At 70.6% G+C, this 21,379-nt stretch overlaps 1 protein-coding gene across 1 annotated transcript; it reads right to left on the bottom strand.

The window, feature by feature from the left end:
- Window positions 1-7: 7 nt before the first annotated feature.
- On the bottom strand, window positions 8-17,823 carry ATP2B3 (ATPase plasma membrane Ca2+ transporting 3). Its single transcript, XM_075134768.1, has 22 exons — window positions 17,785-17,823; window positions 15,760-15,900; window positions 14,873-15,062; window positions 13,457-13,654; window positions 12,455-12,712; window positions 11,968-12,093; window positions 11,753-11,881; window positions 11,390-11,431; window positions 11,131-11,295; window positions 10,826-11,040; window positions 9,894-10,136; window positions 8,338-8,579; window positions 7,866-8,100; window positions 6,825-7,004; window positions 5,993-6,080; window positions 5,623-5,729; window positions 5,335-5,526; window positions 5,038-5,251; window positions 3,781-3,992; window positions 2,777-2,884; window positions 2,084-2,260; window positions 8-377 (listed from the first exon to the last, which is right to left on the bottom strand). Exons 3-22 carry the CDS (start codon window positions 15,048-15,050, stop codon window positions 144-146), a joined length of 3,543 nt encoding a protein of 1,180 aa, XP_074990869.1. The 5' UTR covers window positions 15,051-15,062; window positions 15,760-15,900; window positions 17,785-17,823; the 3' UTR covers window positions 8-143.
- Between the last annotated feature and the right edge of the window lie 3,556 nt (window positions 17,824-21,379).

Here is a 21,379-nt window from a genome sequence, read left to right as displayed (position 1 = left end):
GCCCCCCCTCCCCCCCCCAGCGCCCCCCGGTGCCGCGGCGGGGGGCGGGGGGGTTAATCGGGGGGCCCCCCCGCAGATAAACATGGCTTATTGGCAGGGCCCCCCCTCCGTCCGTCCGTCCGTCCGTCGGGGGGTCGCCCCCCCTAGAGCGAGGTCTCCAGGCTGTGGAGGCGGGGGGGGGCCCCCCCGCGGGGGGGGTGGTTGTTGTTGCGGTTGGGGGGGGCCTCGCTCTCGGCGTCGGTGTCGTCGATGAGGGGGATGTCCCGCGTGTCCCCGAAGAGCAGCTCGGGGGGGGGCCCGAAGGGGGGGCCGGGCCGGGCCTCGGGGCGCGGGGGGGGCCCCCCCAGGGAGCTACGGAAGGCCCGCACCACCCGCATCTGGGGGGGGCGGGGGGTCAGTGGGGAGGGGGGGCCCCCGCCACGCCCCCCCAACCCATCAGGAGACCCCCCAAAGCCCCCCTCCCCCCGAGACCCCCCCAACCATCCCCAAGCCCCCCCCAGGTGTCCCCAACCTCCCCATGAGACCCCCCCAAACCCCCCCCCAGCTGTCCCCAACCCCGCTGATGAGACCCCCAAGCACCCCCCCAGGTGTCCCCGACCCCCCCAGGCACCCCCCCCAACACCCCCCACCCACATGGGTGCCCCCCCAAAATAGGGACGGGGGGGGAGGAGGGAATTGGGGGGAGGTAATGGGGGGGGAAATGGGGGGGAGGGAAAGGGGGCTCCCCCAGAACAGCAGAGCTGGGGGGGGGGGGGAATTGGGGGCAGCGGGAGGGGCTGGGGGGGAGCTAAGGGTTTGGGGGCTCCCTGGGGGGGGCCTCAGTGGCGGGGGGTCCTTGGGGGGGGTGTCCTGGGGACACTCACAGGTGGGGGTCCCTGTGGAGGTGGGGGGGTTCCTGGAGTCTGTGCGGGTCCCTGGGGGGGGTCCCGGGGGTCTGGGGGTGTGCCTGGGGGGCTGTGGGGGTCCCTGTGGGTCCCTGGGGTGTCCTGGGGACACTCACAGGCGGGGGTCTTTCCCTGTGGGGCTGGGGGGGTCCCTGGCCCCCCCGGGGTGTCCCGGGGACACTCACGGGCGGGGGTCCCGGGGGCGGCGCTGCCCCCCTCCTGGAGGTGGCTGAGGACGGACGAGCGGCGCCGGGCGCCCCCCTGAAAGGAGCCGCTTCTCCGGAAGGTGCCGACTACGGCCATCTGCGGAGAGAAGAGAGGGTCACCCCGCCGGGGCCGGGGGGCACTTGGGGGGCTCGGGGGGGCCCTGCGGGGCAGAGGCCGGAGGTGGGGGTCAGCGGTCGGGGGGGGCTGTCAGGGAGCGCTGTGGGGCGGGGGGGCCAGAGGTCACAGGGCTGGTGGGGGAGCCTTAGGACCAGGGGTCAGGGCTATCGGTGACCCTTAAGGTCAGGGGTCAAGGGTCAGAGCTAAGGCGACCCCCAAGGGGTGCGCACAGGGCAGGCTCGGAGGTTGGGGGGTTCACGTAGGGTCAGAGATCAAGGGTCAAGAGCTCCATGGGGTCAAAGATGGAGCATCAGGGGTGAAAGGGCAGATATCGGAGTCCCCAGGGTCAGAGGTGAAGGGTCAGAGCAGCCCATGGCGCCAGGGGTGAAAGGGCAGAGGAGAAGGGTCAGGGGTGAAGGGTCAGAGGGTCTGTAGGTCAAAGGTGAAGGGTCGGGTGAAGGGTCAGAGGGTCTGTAGGTCAAAGGTGAAGGGTCGGGTGAAGGGTCAGAGGGTCTGTAGGGCAGAGGTGAAGGGTCGGGGTGAAGGGTCAGAGAGTCTGTAGGTCAAAGGTGAAGGGTCAGGGGTGAAGGGTCGGGGGGTCTGTAGGTCAGAGGTGAAGGGTCGGGGGGTCTGTAGGGCAGAGGTGAAGGGTCAGAGGGTCTGTAGGTCAGAGGAGAAGGCTCAGGGGTGAACGGTCAGGGGGTCTGTAGGGCAGGGGTGAAGGGTCAGAGGGTCTGTAGGTCAGAGGTGAAGGGTCAGGGGTGAAGGGTCGGGGTCTGTAGGTCAGAGGTGAAGGGTCAGCAGGGGGCGGCGGGGCTGGGACCCCCCGGCGCTGGTAAGGGGTCAGAGGTCGGGGGTCAGGGGTCGGGGCCCACCTGGGTCTGGATGCGGTTGAGGCCGCGCACCCAGAGCACCTGCCCCCGGCGCAGCTCCCGCTCGGCCGCGTCCACCTCCTCCTCCTCCTCCTCCTCCTCCTGCGCCGGCCGCCGCCCCGCCCCGCCCGGCCCCGCCCCGGGGCACCGCAGCCGCCCCCCGGGCACGCCCGCCATCACCTGCGGGGGGGGGCAGGGTTAATGAGGGCTGGGGAGCCACCCCCTGCCCCCGTTAACGAGGGGTTTACCCCCGTCAGGGGGTAACAAGGGGCGGCCCCCACCTTAATGAGGTTAACGAGGCTAAGGGCCAGCAGGGTTAATGGGCAAAGGGGTCAGCGAGGTTAACGAGGCCAAGCAGGGTTAATGAGGGCACGGGGTCGTGCCCTGCCGCTGGCCTCGTTAGGGGTAAGGAGGGCAGGAGGTTAATGAGCCCAGGGCACCGCAGGGCTCCTTGGGAGGTTAACGAGGCTGCAGCCCTCCCCACCCCGTTAGGGCTAACAGGGTTAACGAGGGGTTAACGAGGCTGCGGGGTGCAGCTTCTCCAGGGGGAAAGGGGCACCCACGGAGGGCGGGGTGTCCCCCCCTGCCCAGCCACCCTGGGGGTCCCGGGGGCCGTGGGGGTTCCCGGGGGGGTCTGGGGGTTCCCGGGTGTCCCGGGGGGGTCTGGGGGTTCCCGGGGGGGTCCCCGGTACGTACCTGCCCCCAGACGAGCTCGCCGACCCCCACGAAGAGGCACCAGAGCCACTGCTCGGCGCTGAGGGGGGAGCAGCTGAAGGGCTTCCCCCCGAACTGGACGATGACGATCTGGGGGGACAGGAGGGGACGGGGGGGCTCAGCGGGGGGCTGGGGGGGCTCCCCGGGGGTGCCAGGGGGTCCCTGGGGGGAGAAGAGGGTCCCTGTCCCCCCCTCCCCCAAGTCCGGGGGTCCCCAGGGCCCCCACCCAGAAGATGGAGCTGGGGGGACCCCTCCGTGCCTGGGGGTCCCCGCGGGGTCACCATGGGCCCCCCACTGCGAATGGGGGTCCCCCCAGACCCTGCAGCCCCCCCGGGTGATGAGGGTGCCCCCGGCGACGGAGGAGGTAACGAGGTCCCCTGGGGGGCGGGGTCCCCTCCACATCTGGGGGTCCCCATGGGGTCTCTGGGGGTCCCCTCCAGATTTGGGGGTTCCTGTGGGGTCTCTGTGGGTCCCCTTGACATCTGGGGGTCCCTGTGGGGGTCTCTGGGGGTCCCCTCCACATCTGGGGGTCCCTCTGGGTCCCCATGGGATCTCTGGGGGTCCCCTCCAGATTTGGGGGTCCCTGGGGGTCCCCCATAGGTCCTCTCCACATCTGGGGGGGTCTCCATGGGTCCCTCCCACATCTGGGGGTCCCTCTGGGGTCCCCTCCACATCTGGGGGTCCCTCTGGATTCCCCATGAGATCCCTGTGGGTCCCCCTCCACATTTGGGGGTCCTTGGGGGTCCCTTCCCAAGTCTGGGGGTTCCTGGGGGTCCCCCAGGTTTTCCTGTAGGTCCCCTCCATGTCTGGGGGTCCCTCTGGGTCCTCACGGGGTCTCTGGGGGTCCCCTCCACGTCTGGGGGGTCCCTGGGGTCCCCCCACACCTCCCTGCAGCCCACCCGGGTGGCAAAGGTGCCTGGGACAATGGAGAGGACAACAAGGTCCCCACGTCCCCCCCCCGTGTCCGGGTGTCCCCCCGTCCCCACCTGGATGGCGAAGGTGCCCAGGACGATGGAGCAGAAGATGGGGTTGGCGAAGACGCCGTCGAAGACGTTCCTCTCGCCGTGGATCTTGCGGGCGTTGATCTCGTTGAAGAGCTGCATCATGACGAAGGTGTTGAAGATGATGGTGTAGTGCTCCGAGGGCGGGGCGTGCAGGGGGGCGTTGCGCCCGCTGTCGATGTCGAAGAAGACCTCCCCTGCGGGGGGACACGTCAGCCGGAGGGGCCCCGGGTGCTCCCACCGGCGTGGGACCTCTCCCACCATCCCCCGTGGGGCGTGGGACCTCTCCCACCATCTCCCGTGGGTTCCCATGGGGTGTGGGACCACCTCAGGAACACAGCCGTGGTGTGAGACCTCTCCCAACATCTCCCATGGGGTGTGGGACCACCTTAAGGACACAGCCACGGGTGTGGGACCTCTCCCAACATCTCCCATGGGGTGTGGGACCACCTTGGGGACACAGCCACGGGTGTGGGACCTCTCCCAACATCTCCTGTGGGATGTAGGACCTCTCCCAACATCTCCCACAGGACGTGGGACCACCTTGGGGACACAGCTACGGGTGTGGGACCGCTCCCAACATCTCCTGTGGGGTGTGGAACCACCTTGGGGACACAGCCATGGTGTGGGACCTCTCCCAACATCTCCTGTGGGTTCCCATGGGGTGTGGGACCACCTTAAGGACACAGCTGCGGGTGTGGGACCTCTCCCAACATCTCCTGTGGGATGTAGGACCTCTCCCAACATCTCCCACGGGACGTGGGACCACCTTGGGGACACAGCCATGGTGTGGGACCGCTCCCAACATCTCCTGTGGGTTCCCATGGGGTGTGGGACCACCTTAAGGACACAGCTACGGGTGTGGGACCGCTCCCAACATCTCCTGTGGGGTGTGGAACCTCTCCCAACATCTCCTGTGGGGTGTGGAACCACCTTGGGGACACAGCCACGGGTGTGGGACCTCTCCCAACATCTCCTGTGGGTTCCCATGGGGTGTGGGACCACCTTAAGGACACAGCTGCGGGTGTGGGACCTCTCCCAACATCTCCTGTGGGGTGTGGGACCACCTTCGGGACACAGCCATGGGTGTGGGACCTCTCCCAACATCTCCTGTGGGATGTAGGACCTCTCCCAACATCTCCCACGGGACGTGGGACCACCCTGGGGACACAGCCACAGCTGTGGGACCTCTCCCCACACCTCCAGGGTTGCCCGGGCGCGGCGGGCCCCCCGTCCACGCACCGACGAAGAGGAGGGTGAAGATGATGACGAGCTGGTAGGCGGCGTGGCCCAGGATGTTCTTCAGCATGGTGCGGGAGATGAGGGGCTTGTTGCGGCCGTAGGGCTTGCGCAGCAGCAGGGCCTCCGTGGGCGGCTCGGTGGCCAGCGCCAGCGAGGCGAAGGTGTCCATGATGAGGTTGACCCACAGCATCTGCACGGCCTTCAGCGGGGAGTCCTGCGGGGGGCGGTGGGACACGCGGACGCCGTCCGTCTCCCCCTCCGCCCCCGCCGCGGCCCCCGCCGCCCCGCGCGCCCCACCTGGGTGATGCAGGCCCCGGTGAAGGCCACCACCACGGCCACCACGTTGACGGTCAGCTGGAACTGGAGGAACTTGGAGATGCTGTCGTAGACGTTGCGGCCCCACATCACCGCCTTGACGATGCTGGAGAAGTTGTCGTCCGTCAGGATGATGTCGGACGCCTCCTTGGCCACGTCCGTCCCCGCGATGCCCTGGGGAGACCCGAGGGTGGTCTCGAGGAGAAGGGGGGGGGGGCGGGGAGGGGTCTGGGGGCCCCCCCGATTTGGGGGGAGGGGTGGGCGGGTTACCATGGCGAAGCCCACGTCGGCCTTCTTGAGCGCGGGGCCGTCGTTGGTGCCGTCCCCCGTGACGGCCACCACCTGCCGCTGGTCCCCGATGGTGCTGTCGATGATCCCTGGGGACGGGGGGCGGTGGGACCCCCACCCTCCGCCCCCCCAGCCCCCCTAAGCACCCTCCTCGCCCCCCAAACACCCCCAGCCCCCCTAAAACCCCCCCTCGCCCCCCAAACACCCCCCTCGCCCCCCAAACAGCTCCCTTTTCACCCCAAACACCCCCTTTTCCCCCCAAACACCCCCTAGACGCCCTCCTTGCCCCCCAGCTCCCCCCCAAATCCCCCCCTTGCACCCCAAATGCCCCCCACCCCCGGCAGCCCCCCACCTTTGACCAGGGTGTGCTTGTCGGTGGGCGACGACCGCGCCAGGACCCGCAGCTTGGGCCAGACCTTGTCGAGGCGCTCCTGCTCGATCTGGGGGGGCGCGGGGGGGGGGTGAGCCCCCCGCGGCCCCCCCGGGGCCGCCTGACCCCCCCGCTGCCCCCCAGCCCCTGCCCCCCAGCTGTGGGGCACCCCCCTGGGACAGGGGCCCCGTTCATCCCTCCCCAGCCAGCCCCTCCCAGTGCTCCCAGTCCATCCCAGTGCCCCCAGTCCATCCCAGGGTGTTGTCCCAGAGCCCCCAGTCTATCCCAGTGCCTCCAGTCCATCCCAGTGCCCCTCAGTCCATCCTGGGGTGTTGCCCTAATGCCTTCCAGTGTCCCCAGTCCATCCTGGGGTGTGGCCCCAGTGCCTCCCAGTATCCCCAGTCCACCCCAGGGTGCTGCCCAGCGCCCCCAGTCCATCCCAGTGCCCCCAGTCCACCCCAGGGTGTTGCCCCAGAGCTCCCAGTCCATCCCAGTGCCCCCAGTCCACCCCAGGGTGCTGCCCAGCACCCCCAGTCCATCCCAGTGCCCCCCAATCCATCCTAGGGTGTTGCCCCAGTGCCTCCCAGTGTCCCCAGTCCACTCCAGGGTGCTGCCCAGCACCCCCAGTCCATCCCAGTGCCCCCCAATCCACCCCAGGGTGTTGCCCCAGTGCCTCCCAGTGTCCCCAGTCCACCCCAGGGTGCTGCCCCAGTGCCTCCCAGTGTCCCCAGTCCACCCCAGGGTGCTGCCCCAGCGCCCCCAGTCCACCCCAGTGCCCCCAGTCCAGCCCGGGTGCTGCCCGGCGCCCCCGTACCTCCCCCTTCTCGTTGCGGATGCGGCGGTTGAACTCCTTCCCCTCCAGGCAGAGCCAGTCCTCGCCGGCGGGCAGGATGCCGCACTTGGCCGCGATGGCCCGCGCCGTGTTCAGGTTGTCCCCCGTCACCATCCGCACCGTGATGCCGGCGCGCTGGCACTTCCGGATGGCCTCGGGCACCTGCGGGCACCCCGCGTCCTGCCCGTCCTCCGTCCCCGTGTCCCAGGCGTGTCCCCACGCCCTCCCCCTGCGCCTCACGTCCCCCCTCCCTCTGTCCCCATGTCCCCCGTGTGTCCCCATGTCCCCATCCCCCCCAACCTGCCGTGTCCCCACATCCCCGTCCTCTGCGTGTCCCCCTGTCCCCCCAACCCCATGTCCTCCACGTCTACCCACGTCCCTTGTCCCCCACACGTGCCCTACGTCCCCACGTCCCCCATATCTCCATGTCCCCTGTCCCCCCCAACCTGCCCATGTCCCCATGTCCCCCCCGTCCCCACGTCCCTTGTCCCCCACACGTCCCCTGTGTCCCCACATCCCCCATATCTCCATGTCCCCTGTCCCCCCCAACCTGCCCTGTGTCCCCATGTCCCCCCCGTCCCCACGTCCCTTGTCCCCTGCACGTCCCCTGTGTCCCCACATCCCCCATATCTCCATGTCCCCCGTCCCCCCAACCTGCCCTGTGTCCCCACGTCCCCCCGTCCCCATGTCCCGCGTCCCCCCCGTCCCCTGTGTCCCCACATCCCCCATATCTCCATGTCCCCCGTCCCCCCAACCTGCCCTGTGTCCCCACGTCCCCCCCGTCCCCACGTCCCTTGTCCCCTGCACGTCCCCTGTGTCCCCACATCCCCCATATCTCCATGTCCCCCGTCCCCCCAACCTGCCCTGTGTCCCCACGTCCCCCCCGTCCCCACGTCCCTTGTCCCCTGCACGTCCCCTGTGTCCCCACATCCCCCATATCTCCATGTCCCCCGTCCCCCCCAACCTGCCCATGTCCCCACGTCCCCCCCGTCCCCATGTCCCGCGTCCCCCCCGTCCCCGCACCTCGGGGCGCACGGGGTCCTCGATGCCAACGACGGCGATGCAGGTGAGCTCGCCCACGATGGCGGCCTCGTCGTCCCAGGGGGGCTCGGGGGCGGGGGGGAAGTCGCGGAAGGCCAGCACCAGGGTGCGCAGCCCCGCCGCCGCCATCGGCTCCACCACCTTCCGCACCACGTCCTCCCGGTCCCGCGGCCCGAAGGACCGCGCCTCCCCGCCGCCCCCCAGGATGGCGCAGCACCTGCGGGCACCGGGGGGTCCGTGGGGGGCGGCCCCCCAGTCCCCAGGCGGTGGTGGCCCCGGGGGGCGTCTTCTGGGGGGTCCCCCAGCATCCCCGGGGCGCCCCCAGGGGCACTTTTGGGGCGCAGGACCCCTTCGCTGCGCAGGAGGATCTCGGAGGCCCCTCGCGGGGTCTCCCCGAGCGTCCCCGTCCCCGGGGCGCCCCCAGGGGCACTTTTGGGGCGCAGGACCCCCTCACCTGCGCAGGAGGATCTCGGAGGCGCCCTTGCTGTAGAGGCGGAAGCCGCCGGCGGGCAGGCGGGTGACGGTGCTCATGGACTTGCGGACGGAGTTGAAGGTGTAGACCTTGTGGAGCCGCTCCTCGGGGACCTGCGCCCGCACCGCCTCGTAGTCCCGCCGCAGCGCCAGCACCAGCCCCAGCAGCGCGCACTCCGTCTTGTTCCCCACCTGCCGCGGCAGCCCCCCCGCCGTCTCGGGGGGCTGGGGGCCGCGGGGGGCAGGCGGGGGGTGAGGGGGGGGGGACATATGGGGCGGCAGGGGGAGGTAGGGGGTGAGAGGGGCAGGTTTGGGGTGGGGGGATAGAGGTGGGGGTCGGGGGGGACAGGGATGGGGCAGCAGGGGTGGAGATGGGGGTCAGGGGTGCAGATATGGGGGTCGGGGGGGCAGAAATGGGGCAGCGGGGCAGAGATGGGGGTTGGGGGGCAGATATGGGGGTCGGGGGGGCAGAGATGGGGCAGCAGGGGTGGATATGGGGGTCGGGGGGGCAGAGATGGGGGTCGGGGGGCAGATATGGGGCAGCAGGGGTGGATATGGGGGTCGGGGGGGCAGAGATGGGGGTCGGGGGGCAGATATGGGGCAGCAGGGGTGGATATGGGGGTCGGGGAGGCAGAGATGGGGCAGCAGGGGCGGATATGGGGGTCAGGGGTGCAGATATGGAGGTCGCGGGGGCAGATATGGGGGTCGCGGGGGCAGATATGGGGGTCGCGGGGGCAGATATGGGGCAGCAGGGTTGGATATGGGGGTCAAGGGTGCAGATATGGGGGTTGGGGGGGCAGAGATGGGGCAGCAGGGGTGGATATGGGGGTCGGGGGGCAGATATGGGGGTCGCGGGGGCAGAGATGGGGCAGCAGGGGTGGAGATGGGGGTCAGGAGTGCAGAGATGGGGGTCGGGGGGGACAGGGATGGGGCAGCAGGAGCGGATATGGGGGTCAGGGGTGCAGATATGGGGGTCGGGGGCAGATATGGGGCAGCAGGGGTAGATATGGGGGTCAGGGGTGCAGATATGGGGGTCGGGGGGGCAGAAATGGGGCAGTGGGGCAGAGATGGGGGTTGGGGGGCAGATATGGGGGTCGGGGGGGCAGATATGGGGGTCGGGGTGCAGATATGGGGGTCGGGGTGCAGATATGGGGCAGCAGGGGCGGATATGGGGGTCAGGGGGGCAGAGATGGGGGTCGGGGGGCAGAGATGGGGCAGCAGGGGTGGATATGGGGGTCAGGGGGGCAGATATGGGGGTCGCGGGGGCAGAGATGGGGCAGCAGGGTTGGATATGGGGGTCAAGGGTGCAGATATTAGGGTTGGGGGGGCAGAGATGGGGCAGCAGGGGTGGATATGGGGGTCGGGGGGCAGACACGGGGGTCGGGGGGCAAAGCAGGGCCGTTAGGGGCAGAGAGCAGAGAGCGGGGTCCCATTGGGTGACCCCCCCCGGTGTCCCAGCCCCCCCGAGGGGTCCGCCCCCCCCCCCAGCTTTGGGCTCAGGCCCCCCCCAGGGGTCTCAGCCCCCCCCAGGCCCCTCACCAGGATCTTGGTGGTGTAGGCGCTGTTGATGGCGATGGCCTGGACGAGGAGGTCGAGGGTGCGGGGGGCGATGGCGGCGGGGTCGGGGGGGGCGCGGAAGTGGGTGTCCCCCAGGAAGGCCTGCACCACCGTCATGCGGTTGGTGGTGAGGGTCCCCGTCTTGTCGGAGCAGATGGCCGTGGCGTTGCCCATCGTCTCGCAGGCGTCCAGGTGACGCACCAGGTTGTTGTCCCGCATCATTTTCTGGGGGGGGGGGGGGGGGCAGGACACAAGGAGATGGGGGCGCGGGGGGGCGCTGGGGGCTCCCAGCGGCGGCCCGGGGTGGGGGGAGCCGAGGGGGACGCGGCGGGGGGCGGGGGCGGAGGGCTGGGGGGCGCGTTCGGGGAGGCGGTGGAGAGAGGCAGAGGAGGGAGGGAGGGATGGGCTCATGGACGGACGGACAGAGCTCTGGAGATGGACAGACGGGCTTGGAGGAGAGACGGACGGACAGACGGAGGGGCAGAGGCATGGGGAAATGGATGGACGGACATGGAGGACGGACAGACAGAGGGAACGATGGACAAACGATCTTGGAGAATGGACAGGAATGAGGAAGGTGGACAGAGAAGCATGGAGGAGGACCAGGGGGACAGACGGACGGGTCTGCGGTGGGATGGACGGATGAAGGGACGGGGAAGCAGACGGACAGAAGAGCTTGGCAGACAGACAGAGACGAGCGGGAGCTCAGAGGACAGACAGAGGGACAGACGCAGGGATGGATGGACACGCTTTGAAGACAGAAGCGATGGAGGAGCAGGACAGAAGAGCCAGAGGACGGACAGAGGGATGGAGACGGGCAGAAGCTTGGAGGAATGGAAAAACGGATCCATGCCGGGGTGGATGGATGGAAGAGCTTTGAGGACAGACGGACAGGGCCGCTGGGGGGGCCTGACCTTGACGGAGTAGGCGAGGGAGATGGTGACGGCCAGCGGCAGCCCCTCGGGGACGGCCACCACCAGGACGGTGACGCCGATGATGAAGAACTTGACCCAGTACTGGACGTAGACGGGGGTGCACTCGGCCAGCCAGGGCCGGCCCTCCACCACGAAGGTCTCGATGACGAAGTAGAGCACCAGGATGATCACCGTCACCGCCGACATCACCAGCCCTGCCGCACAGCGCCCTCAGGCACCCGCCGGCGGGGTGGGGGGGGGTGGGGGTGACGCGAGGGGGACGCCCCCGGCGTCCGGGCGCCCACCTGCCTTGCCGATCTGCACGGCCAGCTTGGTCAGCTTGCCCTGCAGCACCGACTTCTCCTTCTTGGGGCCGCCGCTCCGCTTCCGCTCCCGCTCCTCCACGTCCCCCCCCTCCGCGCTCTTCAGCGGCTGCATCTCCATCGCCACCGCCCCGTCCTGCTTCTTGGCTGGGGACAGCGACACGGCCCCGTCGGCGGGGAGGGGGGGCGCACGGGGGGCCGGGCGCGTCCCCCCCGGTCCCGGCGAGGGACCCCGGCGCACCTTTGCTCTGCAGGTTCTCCACCGCGCCGTCCTGGGGCTTCCCTGCGGCAGAAGGACGGCGGCGCCGGTGTCAGACGGGACGAGACAGGAGGGGGGGGACGGGGTTGGGGACCCCCCGGCGCCCCCCACGTCAACCCGAACGGGGACGAGCCATGGCCGGAGGAAGCTGGACTCAACGCGGAGTCGCTCCGACTGGGACAGGACCGGGACGGAGGCCGGAGCCACCCCTGCCCAGTCCAGAGTCAACGCGGAGCCTCTCTGCTCCCAGCCCCCAGGGACACGGACACGAGGGGACGGAGCCCACAGACGAGAGGGACAGCGGGACGGACGTGGGGACGGAGGGAGGGGGGACCCGGCACCCACCCTTCTTCTCCTTCTTCTCCTCCTCCTCCTCCCCGCCGGCGCCCAGCAAGGTGAAGATGATGCCGGTCTGCGAGTTGACCCCCACGGCCGTCACCACCATCTTCCCCGAGCCCTCCATGACGTGGGTGCCTGCGCGGGGCGGGGGGACGCAGGGCGGGGGGGTCACAGCGGGGCCCCCCCGGCCCCCCGCCGCCCCCGGCCGCCCCCCGCCTCACCCGAGAGCAGCATGGGGTCCTTGTCGACCGACTTGCGGACGTGGTCGGACTCCCCCGTCAGCGCGCTCTCGTCGATCTTCAGGTCGTTGCCTTGGATCAGGACGCCGTCGGCCGGCAGCAGGTCGCCTGCGAGGGAGGCCGCGTCATCCCGGCGCGCCCATCCACCCCAGCGTCGGGGCTGCCGCAGCCCCCGGTGTGCCCATCCCCCCCCGGCGTGCCCATCCACCCCGGCGTCGGGGCTGCCGCAGCCCCCGGCGTGCCCATCCACCCTGGCGTCGGGGCTGCTGCAGCCCCCGGTGTGCCCATCCCCCCCCGGCGTGCCCATCCACCCCGGCGTCAGGGCTGCCACAGCCCCCGGCGTGCCCATCCACCCTGGCGTCGGGGCTGCTGCAGCCCCCGGCGTGCCCATCCCCCCCGGCGTGCCCATCCACCCCGGCGTGCCCATCCACCCCGGCGTCGGGGCTGCCGCAGCCCGCCGCGCACTCACCGTACTTGACCTGGGCGACGTCGCCCACCACCAGCTCGGCGACGGGGACCTGGGCCTGGCGGCCGTGGCGCACGACGGCGAAGCGCTGCTCCTGCTCGATGCGGCTCTGCAGCCCCCGGAACTGGCGCTCCTTGCTCCAGTCGTTAAAGGCGGTGACGAGGACGACGCAGGCCACCGACAGCAAGATGGCCGCCCCCTCGATCCAGCCCGCCTCCGCCTCCCCCTCGTCCTCCGCGCCCCCCGAGGCCTGGCCGCAGACTGCGGGGACGGACGGACGTCAGGCCGCCGGCGGGGACGGCGTCAGGACACGGAATGGCATTGGATGGGGACACAGGGGTGACATCAGGATGAGGACATGGGGAGGGCGTTGGGATGGGGACATGGGGATGGCATTGGATGGGGACACAGGGATGGCATCGGGATGGGGACACAGGGAACATGGGGATGGCGTTGGACGGGGACAGAGCGATGGCATCGGGACGGGGACATGGGGAGGGCATTGGATGGGGACACGGGGGACATGGGGATGGCATTGGATGGGGACATGGGTGACACAGGATGGCATCAGACCAGGGATGGGGACATGGGGACGGCATCGAGACAAGGGACACAGGGACAACATCCGGATGGGGACACGGACACAGGGATGGCATTGGGATGGGGACACGGGGGTGACATCGGGATGGGGACACGGGGGTGACATCGGGACGGCAGGATGGTGGATGTGGGGGTGGCACCAGGCCAGGATGGGGACGGGGACATGGCGGTGGGGTAGGGCTGAAGGACGGGGACAGGGGGACGCGGGGAGCCGAGGGACGGGGACACGGGGGACACGGTGGGGACGCAGGGGACAGCGGGGTGGGGCGGGACCAAGGGACGCGACGGGGAAGCGGGGACGCTGGGGACACCGGGGACAGCGTCCGTCCCCCGCCGCAGGGGTCCCCCCCCAGGCTCCCCACCTTTGGCGTCCCCCGAGGCCCCCCCGCCGCCGGCGCCCCCCACCTTCGGTGTCCCCGCTGGGGGGGGCGTAGAAGGAGAGCCCCAGGGAGACGACGGCGGCCACCTCGAGGATGATGAGGGTGACGTCCTGCAGCGCCTCCCACACCAGCTCCGCGAAGGTCTTGGGGCGCTTCGGGGGGATCCAGTTCTGCCCGAAGACCTGGCGCCGCCGCTCCAGCTCCGCCGCCCCCTCCGACAGCCCTGGGGGGCGCCCGGACCCCTGGGTCCCCCCGCGTCGGGGGCGGACCCCAGCCCCGGCCCCCCTCACCCCTGCTGGGGGGCCCTGGGATCCCCGGGGGGCAGCGAGGTCTCGGGGGGGCCCTAGAGGACAGTGAGGTCCCTGGGGGGTCCCTGAGGGGACAGGGAGGTCCTTTGGGGGTCCCTGGAGGACAATGACGTCCCTGGGGGGTCCCTGAGGGGACAGGGAGGTCCTTTGGGGGTCCCTGGAGGACAATGACGTCCCTGGGGGGTCCCTGAGGGGACAGGGGGTCCTTTGGGGGGTCTCGAGGGGTCCCTAGAGGACAAGGAGGTCCCTGGGGGGTCCCTGAGGTCTCTGGGGGGTCTCTGAGGGGACAGGGAGGTCCTTTGGGGGGTCTCGAGGGGTCCCTAGAGGACAAGGAGGTCCCTGGGGGGTCCCTGAGGTCTCTGGGGGGTCTCTGAGGGGACAGGGAGGTCCTTTGGGGGTCCCTGGGGGGGGCCTAGAGGACAAGGAGGTCTCTGGGGGGTCTCTGAGGAGACAGGGAGGTCCTCTGGGGGTCTCTGGGGGGTCCCGGGGTGTCTCTGGGGGGTCCCTAGAGGACAAGGAGGTCCCTGTGGGGTCCCTGAGGGGACAGTGAGGTCATTTGGGGGTCCCTGGGGTGTCTCTGGGGGGTTCCTAGAGGACAAGGAGGTCCCTGGCGGATCCTGAGGGTCCCTGAGGGGACCGTGAGGCCTCTGGGGGGTCTCTGAGGGGACAGGGAGGTCCTTTGGGGGTCCCTGAGGGGTCCTAGGGGTGTCTCTGGGGGGTCCCTAGAGAACAATGAGGTCCCTGGGGGGTCCTGGGGGTCCCTGAGGGGACCGTGAGGCCTCTGGGGGTGCCTGAGGGGTCCCAGGGACGGGGTGAGGGTCTCTGGGGGTCCGTGGAGGTCTCTGGGGCAGAGGCAGGTTCCTAGGGGGACAGAAGGGTCTCGGGGGGGTCCCCAGAGGACAGGGAGGACTCTGGGGGGTCCCTGGGGGAACAGTGAGCTCTCTGGGGGGTCCCTGACGGTTCCCAAGGGACAGGGAGGTCTCTTGGGGGGTCCCTGGAGGGTCCTGGGGCACAGGGACGTCCCTGCGGGGGTCCCTGAAGGGTCCCAGGGAACGGGGGGGTCCCTGGGAGGTCCCGGGGGGGGTCTTTAGAGGCTGGGGAGGTCGCTGGGGGTCCCAAGGGGGGGGCCTTACCGTCGGTGGGCGAGGTGCGGAGGCGGCGGCAGAGCCCGTGGACGTCCCCATAGGCCTCCTGCACCTTCAGCAGGGCCTCGGCGCCGCGCAGCTCCATCAGCGCCCGCAGCTCCGCCAGGCTGCAGCCGAAGCCCCCCCCGGGGCCGGCGTCCCCCGCGCTGTTGGCCAGGTCCCCCATGGCGCCGGCGGCCTGCGGGGACGGGGACGCGGCACGGTGGGGGGCGCGAAGGGGGCGGGGGGGCAGGGGACGTGGCACGGGGACAGCGCTGGGGGCTTGGGGACACAGGACATGGCTTGGGGACAGCGTTGGGAGCTTGGGGACATCATTGGGACACGGGACACAGCTTGGGAACACGTCAGGGATGAGGGACGCAGCTGAGGGACACCGCTGAGGGCTTAGGGACATCGTTAGAGACAAAGGCCACCGTGGGGGGCTGGGACACATCATCAGGCACAAAGACCACAAGATACACCTTGAGGACATCATTAGGCACAAGTGACATCACTGGGGACATCATTGGGGACAAAAGACATTGCTGGGGACACAGGACACGACTTGAGAACGTCGTTAGGGATTAGAGACAACTGGCATCGCCGGGGACAGAGAACATGACTTGGGGACATCGCCAGGGACACGACTTGGGGACATCGTTAAAGACAAGTGACACCGCGGGGATCATCGTTAGGGACAAGGATGTCGCCGGGGCCACAGGAGACGACGTGGGGACAAGGGACACCGCTGGGGAGGCCATCAGGGACACGGGACCCGACTTGGGGACATCATTAGGGACAAGGGACATCGCTGGGGTCATCGTTAGGGACAAGGATGTCGCCGGGGCCACGGGAGACGACGTGGGGACGCCCTGGGGACAGGGCGGGGCTCTCACCTGCTCAGCGGTGGCGGTGGCGGGGCCCGGGGGGGGTCATGCCGGGGGGCCCCCCCTGGCTGGTCGCGCGCCCCCGCGGGGGGGCCAGGCCATGGACGGGGCCGGGCTCAGGGGCGGCCGCCCCCCCTGCCCGGGCCACACCTGGGGACAGGGCCGTCACCCGCCGGCTGGCACCTCCCAGTCCCCCAAGCAAGGCCCAGCTTCCGCGGATAGCCCCGTCCCCTCGGAAACGGCGAGGGCCCCAGCTCTCCCAGTAACTCCCGGTTCCCTCAGCAAATCCCAGTAGCTCCCAGTAAGCCCAGTCCCCCCAGCTCCCTCAGTAATGCCCAGTCTCTGCAGGGACTCTCATAGCTCCCAATTCTCCCGGGAGCTCCCAGTTCCCTCAGCAAATCCCGCTATCTCCCAGTCATCCCAGCAGCTCCCAGTCTTCTCTGAAACACTTTCTCCCCCAGTTCCCCCAGGAACCCCCAGTACACAATTCTCTCAGTCATTCCCAGTAACTCCCAGTCCATAACTCCCTCAATCACTCCCCCAGTAACTCCCAGTTTTCTCCGTAACTCCCAGCAGCTCCCACTCTGCCCAGTAACTCCCAGTCTTCTTACGTTCTCTCTCTCCAGTTCCCCAGTAACTCCCGCTCCACAGCTCCCTCAGTAAACCCCAGCAACTCCCAGTTCCCCCAGTGAATGCCAGCAATTCCCAGTTCCCCAGTAACTCCCGCTCCACAGTTCCCTCAGTAAACCCCAGCAACTCCCAGTTCCCCCAGTGAATGCCAGCAATTCCCAGTTCCCCAGTAACTCCCGCTCCACAGTTCCCTCAGTAAACCCCAGCAACTCCCAGTTCCCCCAGTGAATGCCAGCAATTCCCAGTTCCCCAGTAACTCCCGCTCCACAGTTCCCTCAGTAAACCCCAGCAACTCCCAGTTCCCCCAGTGAATGCCAGCAATTCCCAGTTCCCCAGTAACTCCTGCTCCACAGCTCCCTCAGTAAACCCCAGCAACTCCCAGTTCCCCCAGTAACTCCTGCTCCACAATTCCCGGTTCCCCCAGTAACCCCTACTCCACAATTCCCTCAATCATTCCCAGTAACTCCCAGTTCCTCCAGTAAATCCCAGTCGCTCCCAGTCGTGTGTCCCCCCCCCCCCCCCCCCCCCCCGCCCCAGCGCAGCCACCCCCGGTCCCCTCAGGTCGCCTTTCCCTCCGCCCAGGCCCCGCCCCCCGCCTGTCCATCCCGCGGCAGCGGCCAATGAGCGGCGGGCGGGGGCGGGGCCAGTGCGGCGCAGCCCCGCCCCCGGCCCTGCGGCGGGCGCGCGAGGACTGCGCCAAAGGGGGGGGCGGGGCGCCTCCGGCCCGGCTCTGCCCCCGCGGGGGGGGGGAGGAGGGCACACGCGTGTGCAAACCCCGCCCCCCCGGCCTGGCACACGCGTGTGCAAACGCCGCCCCCTCCCCGGCCCGGCACACGCGTGTGCAAACCCCGCCCCCTCCCCGGCCCGGCACACGCGTGTGCAAACCTCGCCCCCTCCCTCGGCCTGGCACACGCGTGTGCGTGGGGAGGGGCCCGGCGCGCTTGCACACGCGTGTGCCGCCCGTGCGCTCACGTGTGCCCCGGCACCCTTGCACACGCGTGTGCCCGCCGGTACGTGCCTCCCCGTGCACACGCGTGTGCCCCCAGGGACACCCCCCCCGCCCCGGCCGGTGCACACGCGTGTGCCCACGCCAACCGCCCCCCCCACAGCAGAGGGGCCGCGGCCCCCCCAGCGCGACCCCCCCCGCAACGCCCCCCCCCAGCCCCGCACTGCAACACCGGGCCCTCCGCCGCGCTGCCCCCCCCGCAGCGCCCTGACCTCCCCCCGCCCCGTGCAACAGCCCCCCCCCACCGGCACGGCCCCCCGCTTTGCACCGCACCCCCCAATTCACACTGCGCCCCCCGTTACAACGCCCTCCCGCCTACGAGGCAGCCCCCCCCTTCGCAACGCCCCCTCCCCCAATTCGCAACGCCCCCCCGCAGTGCCCCCCCCCCCCCCCGGTACCGGCCCATGGGTCCCGGCGCTGCGGCGGTGCCCGAGGCGCGGCGCGCTGCGGGCCGGGGGGGCGGGGCCAGGGCGGTGCGGGAGGGGCGGGGCTCCGAGGGCGGCACGCCCCCCTTCCGGGCGGGCCCGCCCCCCTCCGCATGTGCCGGGGTCCCACGGGCGGCCCCCGCCTGTCCCGCGTCCCCCCCCTCAGGGAGGCGGTGGTGGCGGGTCCCCCGTGCCGGCGGGGGCCCAGCCGACCCCCCCGGGCCCTGCCAGCCGCCGCGGCCCCCCCCAGCACCCCCGGGGGGGAACCCGGGCTCCGAGAGACGGCAGAGATGCTGAGGGCGGGTCCCAGTAAGACCAGTTTGAGGGGGCAGGGATCCCAGTCCGGGAGCACGAGGGTCCCAGTGCTCCCAGTTCCTCAAGAGACCCGTCCCCCGCGCACCCCCGTGTCCCCGCGCTCCCCAGCACGTGTAACCCCGCTCCGCGCCGGGGTCCCCCCCGTCCCCGCAGTGGCCGCAGGAGGACACCCGGCGCCGGCTCCCCCACCCGCGCCCCGGCTACCCGCCGCTCCGCCTCCTCGCACCCGGCCCGCCGCGGACTCACCTGGGGGCCGGGCGCTCAGCCAGGGCGCCCCGGGGGCTGCCTCGCACACCGCAGCCGGCTCCCGGGCTTCGCCGGCAGCCGCACAGCGCGCCTGCCCGCCCCGGCCGCCATGGCGGGGCTGAGGGAGCCGGGGCCCGGCTCGGTTACCTCAGAAACGCTCGCCCCGACCGGGCCCTGCCCTCTGGGGGGCGGTGGGACAACATGGCGCCTCCTTCCCGCCACTGCTCCCTCACGCACCGAGGGCGGGACCGGGCGCCGCTCCCGCCAATCGGAGCGCCTCTTCCCGCCCGTCCCGCCGCTCCCCGCCAATCAGAGCGCGGCGCTCGCGTGACGGGCACGTGCCCCTTCTTTCCCGCCGAAAACGTGCCGCTCTCCCCGCCCCTCCCGCCACTTTCCGCCAATCAGAGCGCGGCGCCCGCACAACACCCACGTAGCCGCCGCCGCCACCACCACCGCCCCCCCTCCCAGCAGTTGAGGGCTCGGCGCGCGCCCCTCCCCTCCTTTTCAGCCAATCAGAGCAGGCGCCCGCCCCCCCGCCCTTTTCAGCCAATCAGAGCGGGCACCCGCCCCTCCTGCCCTTTTCAGCCAATCAGAGAGGGCGGACGCCCCTCCCGCCCTTTTCAGCCAATCAGAGAGGGTGCCCGCCCCTTCCATCTTTTTCAACCAATCAATGCGGGCGCATGCCCCTCCCGCCCTTTTCAGCCAATCACCGCGCGGCACCCGCCCCTTCCGTCCTTTTCAGCCAATCAGAGAGGGCGCCCTCCCCTCCCGCCTTTTTCAGCCAATCAGAGCGGGCTCGCGCCCCTCCCGCCCTTTTCAGCCAATCAGCGCGCGGCGCCCGCCCCTTCCGTCCTTTTAAGCCAATCAGCGCGGGCGCACGCCTCTCCTGCCCTTTTCAGCCAATCAGAGCAGGCGCCCGCCCCTCCCGCGCTTTTCAGCCAATCAGAGCAGGCGCCCGCCCCTCCCGCACTTTTCAGCCAATCAGAGCGGGCGCCCGCCCCTCCCGCCCTTTTCAGCCAATCAGAGAGGGCGCCCGCCCCCCCCGCCCTTTTCAGCCAGTCAGAGTCGGCGCCTACCCCTTCCGTCTTTTTCAGCCAATCAGAGCAGGCACCCGCCCTACCGCCCTTTTCAGCCAATCAACGCAGGCTCGCGGCCCTCCTGCCCTTTTCAGCCAATCAGAGCGGGCTCACGCCCCTCCCACCCTTTTCAGCCAATCACAGCGGGCACCCACCCCTCCCGCCCTTTTCAGCCAATGAGCGCGGGCTCGCGCCCCTCCCGCCCTTTTCAGCCAATCAGAGCAGGCTCGCGCCCCTCCCGCCCTTTTCAGCCAATCGCAGCGGGCACCCGCCCCTCCCGCCCTTTTCAGCCAATCAGAGCAGGCTCGCGCCCCTCCCGCCCTTTTCAGCCAATCAGAGCAGGCTCGCGCCCCTCCCGCCCTTTTCAGCCAATCAGAGTGCAGCGCCTACCCCTTCCGTCTTTTTCAGCCAATCAGAGCAGGCGCCCACCCTACCGGCCCTTTTCAGCCAATCAGTGCAGGCATGCGCTCCTCCCGCCCTTTTCAGCCAATCACAGCAGGCGCGCGCCATTCCCGCCTTTTTCAGCCAATCACAGAGGGCGTCCACCCCTCCCGCCCTTTTCAACCAATCAGCGCGGGCTCGCGCCCCTCCCGCCCTTTTCAGCCAATCAGAGTGGGCGCGCACCCCTCCCGCCCTTTTCAGCCAATCAGAGCGGGCTCGCGCCCCTCCCGCCCTTTTCAGCCAATCACAGCAGGCGCGCGCCCCTCCCGCCCTTTTCAGCCAATCAGAGCGGGCGCCCGCCCCTCCCGCCCTTTTCAGCCAATCAGCGCGGGCTCGCGCCCCTCCCGCCCTTTTTAGCCAATCAGAGAGGGCGCTCGCGCGGATCCCACGTGGCCGCCCACCACCACCACTAACGGCTCAGCGCGCGCCATTGCCGCCCTTTTCAGCCAATCAGAGCGCGGCGCTCGCGCGGCGGCCACCTGTTCCTGCCACTCCTGCCGTTACAGCTCGGCGCGCGCCATTCCCGCCCTTTGCCGCCAATCAGAGCGCGGCGTCCGCGCAGATCCCACGTGGCCGCCCCCCACCACCACTAACGGCTCGGCGCGCTCCCCTCCGTCCCTTTTCGGCCAATCAGAGCGTGGCGCTCGCGCGAACCCCACGTGGGCCCTCCCTCTGCACCGTTAGGAGCTCGGCGCGCGCCATTCCCGCCCTTTTCCGCCAATCAGAGCGCAGCGCTCGCGGGGACGCCACGTTACTGCGCCCCCCCCCCCCCCCGCCAACGGCTGGGCGCGTGCGCCCCGTTCCCGCCTCAGCCAATCAGGGCGCAGAGCACCCCCCCTCCCGCCCCTTCCGGCCGAGCAGCGCGCGGCGCTCGCGCGACCGGCACGTGCGGTTCGTGTCTCTCCCACCCCCCGCCACGCGCGGCTCCGCGCCCGCCCCCCCGCTCCTCCCCGCCAATGGGAGCGCGGCGCGCGCCGCCTGCCCGCCCCTCCCCGCTCCGCCAATGGGCGCGAGTGGGGCGTGGCCAGCCACGGGGCGGTGGTGACGTCTCCTCCCGGTGCGGCCCCGCCCCGCCGCCGCCGTTTGAAATCGCTAACGGCAACGGGAGCCCCGCCCCCTTTTCCCCAGCCGGCGCGCTGATTGGTCGCCGCCGCTCGCTCGCCCTCTTCTGATTGGCCGCTTGGGGCCGCGTCCCGTCCTCCCGCTCCCGCCCGACCAGGAAGTGCAGTGCCGTGTGCGCCCCGCCCTCCCCAGTGACGTCTCCCCCCGTGATTGCAGGACGCACTGACACCTCTTGTCTGATTGGCCCCGGCGTCCGCGGGAACGGAGCGGGCGGGGTGGGGGGGGGTGTGCGCGCCCGGGCTGAAGACTGACATCGCCTTCAACCAATAGCTGCGCTGCGTGCCGCCGAGCTGACTCCCCATTGGCTGTGAGGCTGACGGGGGCAGGGCCCAGCGCCCTTCGCACCCCGGGGGCTCATGGGAAGGGCC

This window comes from Calonectris borealis, chromosome 34 (assembly GCF_964195595.1).
Source record: "Calonectris borealis chromosome 34, bCalBor7.hap1.2, whole genome shotgun sequence".
NCBI classification, from domain to species: domain Eukaryota; kingdom Metazoa; phylum Chordata; class Aves; order Procellariiformes; family Procellariidae; genus Calonectris; species Calonectris borealis.
The sequence above is the reverse complement of the archived record's forward strand: the minus strand, read 5'-3'. Positions and strand labels throughout refer to the sequence as shown.